At 41.2% G+C, this 6,000-nt stretch overlaps 1 protein-coding gene across 1 annotated transcript in view; it reads left to right on the top strand.

Moving 5' to 3' along the window:
* Window positions 1-543: 543 nt before the first annotated feature.
* Window positions 544-6,000, top strand: part of LOC136679582 (alpha/beta hydrolase domain-containing protein 17B) — a 29,406-nt gene continuing 23,949 nt past the window's right edge. The window contains exons 1-2 of the mRNA XM_066658194.1: window positions 544-1,009; window positions 5,079-5,556. Coding sequence (XP_066514291.1) covers window positions 5,090-5,556 — 467 coding nt within the window. The 5' untranslated portion in view covers window positions 544-1,009; window positions 5,079-5,089. The remainder of the gene's footprint in view (window positions 1,010-5,078; window positions 5,557-6,000) is intronic.

Below are 6,000 nucleotides of genomic sequence, written 5' to 3'. Positions count from 1 at the left end.
CGTGTGCAGGTCCTACAATTTGACAAATAGATTAAAAAAAAAAAAACACTAGGGGCTGTAAGTGCGCATACACAAAGATAAAAGTTATTAATATTATTAAACAGTGCATTTCGGGCTTTATTAATGATAAACTAACAATTGGGACTGTTTATTCTACTAACGCCCATCCAATCAAATCATAGTAGATACAACCATGTCTCACCAAATACTCCTTGCCTTACGTTCTTTAAAGTAAGTAAAATGAGATTAGATTTCGTTTAATAATGACTTTAAGCCTTTATGTTACAGCCTACGTAGTGCACTAGGTAGGGAGTGTGGATCCATTTGGAATGCAGACAATGCCAGCCGCGGTGTTTGTTTCTTTATTTATTTGTTTCGATTGGATACGCGACGTCACCATAGTGTGCGCTGATTGGCTGCTGAAACCGCCCCTCTCTGTCCTGTTTATGTTTTTCCTATGTACCCGATTGGCCGAGGAGCGACCAATAGAATTGACATTTACAATCGGTCGTTCCTCCCCCCCCCCGAACGTGAGAAATCCAGAGAAGCACAAACTGACACTTAACACCGGGCGCTTCGTGGTGGGTTTTGCTCCAATTGTTTGATATTTAAGAGTCTAAGACGTGTATGACCGTGGACCACATGGTGACGGGACCTCTCGAGCCACAGCGGTTGGAGGACGGAGTTGGAAGAGTCTCGAGACGGCGGAGCGTTCACGTTAACGGGAACCGCGGATCCCCGCAGCTCACGCGAGAGAACGCAGGGGATCAATCGGCGCGCGGCTGCTGCGGATACGGACACGGGTTGACTGACATTACTGCTCATATCGAAGCAAGACAATAAACCACAGTTTTTTTACGTTTTGGAACCAAAAAAATCGTCCAGAGCCGGCTTATTTAGGATAACTGGAGTTTTACAGGATAATTCTTTGTTAACGTTAACACATCGTCGTAACTCAAGGATTCTTACATCAACCCCGAGGACAGAACAGGACAGAATTGTTCCACAGGTCTCTGCTATGTTTTTTTGCTGTTATCATTTCACTTAAAGCTACAGCGGTCTTCCTTCCCACTGTTCCGTTCCACCTTAAATAGTGTGCAGCAATTACTCACTAAAGCTTTGGCTTTTTAAGGTGGTACCGCAAAAATTCTAAAGGCTGTTATTTCCTGGCGTACAGGTATTTTGTATAAGGCTAGAAAAAAAATACAATATTATATTCATTAAGCAAATTGACATCTAACTTCCCGCTAGCAATGCTTTTATATAGACCCTGGGAAATGCAGTGAATTAGCTGGATAACTTAAACGCAGAGAAGAGGACTAGGAAAGTCGCTCAACTCTTTTTCGTATTGGACACACTTGACTTGAGGCTTCAGTTATCTGGCCTAACTGAGGAAAACACATTTTGGGGGGGAACACGTACCAGAACTTTTCAGTTTATGGCCTGAGAAGCCCAGACTCAAGCCTGTTGAGCAGGAATGCCCTTCTGGTCTTTTCCTATGAGACACATATGACTTTGGGATTAAATGATCTGCCTAAAATGAGAAATCATGCTTTGTGATATCTAATGTGGAGATTTGATGAAGTGTACTTATAGAGACTGGATTAATTGCATCGGCATTAGTTTGTAATATAGTTCTTATTTCTCTAGGTTTACAGAAATGCAGAAAATAGAGAATTAAGAGAGAATCTTAAAACCTGGCCATGGTTTTTCATTTGTTGGAGGCCTCGGTTTAACAACGTGATCAAAGAATTTAGCATCATTTCATTTCACTCACACGAGGGAACCTTTTATTATTTTGCGGAAGTTAATTACTTAATTGAGGGGACATGAATTATCAGTTTATTTTACAACTGTAAAATACGTATATCATCAGTCATTGTTTTGAAATATGAGTCAGTTCTAAAATCGTGCAAATATCAACATATCAGTATGATTGTGAATCAAGATTAATACCTAGTAGACTAACAAAAACTGGGCAAGGCCCATGTATACAAGTCCAGTCAACTAGAGTGTACTATTTTTCACTTGTTGGTATCATAATATAGAGAAGTCTGTGGTAAAATAAGTGTGTTTGGGTGTGTGCGCGAATTCTTATAAATGGCAACATTTGTTCCAGAACGTGCCTTACCTTGTCGTACAGTTTTCTCTCGTGAATGGAGTCTAGTTTCTGCGTTGAAGTGTTTTATTAGTCACTGTAATGAATGTATTAGTAAGCCACTGTGACTCATTTGTTCAATAAGCTTGTGTTCTACAACAAAGTAGGCGTTTCATACACACCAGGATTTCTCAGCTGGATCTTTTGAGACAAAATGAAAGGAACTTCCTTATATCTCTTCTCCTAATTGATGGGCTCAACATTTGTGGCTATCTAGCTACGTACCACCCCCTATCCTAGGTATTTCTCAGTAACTTAAGCTTAAAGCAAATCTCAGGCCTTCATCTTTATCAGCAGATTTTCAGCTAGCCCGGAAATCCCTGAGGGTGTTTCACAAAGTGGTATATCTCAGTAAGATGGCAGATAAGTGAAGCCCAAAGCGAGGACTGTCCAGCAGCGGTGTCCTTTAGCTCTTCTCACACTGGATCTCCTTAGTGTTTGGCTTAATCTATTCCTTTTAAGAAGGAGGATATCCGTAGAAATCCTTTTGATATTTGGTTTGAGTTCTTCACCTGAGGTAGAAATTAGGGAGCGACTTTCAGAACGTAGAATTTCTCAGTTAGCTGGGAATGTTAATGGAGCACTAGGTCAGGTCAGTGAAGCATCGCAATGATTTTGAAGCTGTAATTTTAGGGTACAAATATTGTGTAGTGTCACTTTTAAACCAAATATTTTCAACTCAAAGTTTGCAAAGGACTTAATTATTAACTTATGAGTTGGAACATCTTGAAACTGTTCAGGGCAGGGTTTCCTGAAAGCATCTTAGTGCATCAGTGATTCTTTAACAGTTGCTTGAGCATAACCTCTACACTTTATGGTAATCTTAACACTCCATTTTTGGGCGAACAGGTCCCAAAACATTTTCAACAACTAAAGTTGAAAAGCCATGACCATGTCTCTCAGCAGTAGGTGTAATGTAGTGAGTAAAACGTCTGCTCTCCACATAGCAGATTATGGTTCAGTGCTCCTCTTAAGCAAGAACATCATGCTACACCAAGGGTCTTTCTTACTTTGTCTAACAGTTGATTTAACATTGTCACCTCAAGCATGAGTTGACTGCCAGTGGCATAAATGTAAATATCTACTATTTCTTCTCCTGTGGATGAAAGAGAACTAGACCCTTTTGTCCTATTCTACGGTTTTCATTTTAGTTTAGATTATCTGGAACTTGGAAATGGGGCTCTTTCACACAGTAACATTATTTAAGCATGCAGGAGAACTTAAGCCAAAAGTGAGGACCATCCTGGAGGAAAGCAGCTGTTGGGAAGGGCTAAACCTCAGGATCTAGGGGTTCAGTGAAAAATCCTACCTTTTGAAATAACCTACTTCTCAGTGAAATAAAGCCCAGATTTTCAGCATGTTGCCTTGATGTTCAGGGCTGAGTGCTGACACAGGAAGGAAATGGGATGCAACAGAAATGTGGAATCCCCAAGGTCTAAATTGAAATTTTTGGAATGCTGTTGCTCAGAGAAAGATGTGCCTGGTTTTTGCCTCAGGTAATGCTGGCTGTGTGTGAGTCAGGCTGATTTCGGTGCTCCAGCCCTTAATCTGGTCACAGAAAGTGATAAGGCACGAGTGAAGAAACAGACCTCTGCGTCAGTGTTGCCTTGTGGTGCAGTTATGCGATGTGGAGTGCTAGGGTAATCGTGTCTGGTGATGGTGAGGCTTTGTAAATATCTCATGACCTGCGAATGCGTTCTAGACAGCAAGCATTCAGATAATGGCATGACTTGAATGTACAGTGGAAATGACAGCATTATTAGAATTAACTTTGTAATACATTCAGAAATTTACCCTGTCTGATTTTGATAACAAGAACCAAGCTGTTTGTAATGTGGAATCTCAACTGACGTCAAAGGTCAGTCTGAGACTAAGGTTATCTCTGTTTTGGAAGAAATTAAGCAATGGTTTACAACCTGAACTAAGTTTTCAAGCCTGTACCCAAAAAATAAAAAAATATATATATAATTTTATTTATTTATTCTGTTCCTCTTGAGGAAGCAAAAGTCATAATGAAAAAACCCAATTGGATATTTTCCCCAATTCATTCAACCATCCATTAGAGAGTCAGGATTGTTTACAGCGGCAGTGACAGAAACCAGATGTTTAAAGCCTCTTAAAGCTCCTCACACAGACTTAACATGAAATGGTAATGAACGTGCGGCCTGGTGGGAAAATTAATGATTTATGATTGTTTTGTTGTAAGGCAGAGGAGTAGCCAAGGAATTTTTTTTTCAGATTTTAACACTATTTCACTGTCATTACGTACTGAAAGGAGACACATGTACGTTCACATGTGACTGGGTTAATTAATAAAATAGCCATGCCCCAAAAACTGGCTCCAGTTACTACCATTGTCAAGACACTTCATATGTTTTTATCATCATCATTTCTGCTCATCCGTTTCAGGGTTGCTGTGATGATTTATTTATATAGTAACACATTTTTGGAATTGCTTTTTACTGTAAATCCTAAATCTTAAAAATTGATATGTCTTGGTGTGTCCATATTTTTCTTCATCAGATCTTTATTTTTCTAAGTATTTCTCCTTAGAAAAATACTGGCAATGAAATGCAGCTCCTAGAACAGTCATACTTGAGCCTAAGGTCACCATTTCCTATGCTGTGTGTGGGCAAGAGAATTATAAAGTCCCCAATATTGGCTTGTGAAACAGTGTTTGAAGTCATAGAGCTCCATCCAGTCCCATAGGGATTAGTTAGACTGCCAGTATTAATCATCCAACGTTAGAAGCTGACCTCACTAAGGCAATGAGATCTTCATGCTGTGTTCTGATGTCTTCCAAGAATTCCAATAAATGTAGATGCTGTTGATGCAGCAAAGTGATATGCTTAATTTCAGTAAAGATCTACAATGTCCGTAAAATGTACTAACAGTACTAACATTTCATTTCTTGCCTCAGTGATTTTTAGGATGAATCACCTGTCCCTGAGTGAGCTGTGCTGTCTGTTCTGCTGCCCGCCATGCCCGAGCAAGATTGCGTCCAAGCTGGCCTTCCTGCCCCCTGAGCCCACCTACACACTTATGTGCGATGAGAGCGGCAGCCGTTGGACGCTGCACTTATCGGAGCGGGCGGACTGGCAGTATTCTGCGCGAGAGAAGGACGCAATCGAGTGCTTCATGACGCGGACATCTCGGGGCAACCGGATTGCCTGCATGTTTGTCCGCTGCTCGCCCAACGCTCGCTACACACTGCTGTTCTCCCATGGGAATGCTGTGGACCTGGGTCAGATGAGCAGCTTCTACATCGGCCTCGGTTCCCGCATCAACTGCAACGTCTTCTCCTATGACTACTCAGGCTACGGTGCCAGCTCGGGAAAACCCTCTGAGAAGAACCTTTATGCAGATGTGGACGCTGCCTGGCATGCCCTCCGGACGAGGTGAGTCCTTGAAGTAGAGCTTGAAATAATTGTCTGATAGGTTCTAAAGGGTCTAATCAACCGCATTATTCTTACTATATCACAGTTCTTGGGCAAGACCCCTAACACTGTGTTGAATCTGTTTCATGATTGGAAATTGTCGGAAAATGGTAAGAGCATCTGTGAAATGGCATAAATGTAGGTTACACTCCATAATACCCTAAAAACTAAAGTTGTTTTCACATATCAACTCTTTAAAATCTTTAGATCTGGACATTTACTGGAGTTGTCCTTTCACACGTATAGTGTACAGCCAGGGAGTTTCCAGAGATGTCAGATGTGTTCTCACAGCTCTGTGGGTAATGTGGTTTAGGCATGTGAAGCATGTTCAGGAGGAATGGCATGAGTTCACTGAGGCTTTCTGGAACATTATGGTCACTATTCACACATGCGGTCCCTTGGACG

Source organism: Hoplias malabaricus, chromosome Y (assembly GCF_029633855.1).
Source record: "Hoplias malabaricus isolate fHopMal1 chromosome Y, fHopMal1.hap1, whole genome shotgun sequence".
Taxonomy (NCBI): domain Eukaryota; kingdom Metazoa; phylum Chordata; class Actinopteri; order Characiformes; family Erythrinidae; genus Hoplias; species Hoplias malabaricus.
Note: the sequence above shows the minus strand (reverse complement) of the source record. Positions and strands in the feature narration are given on the sequence as shown.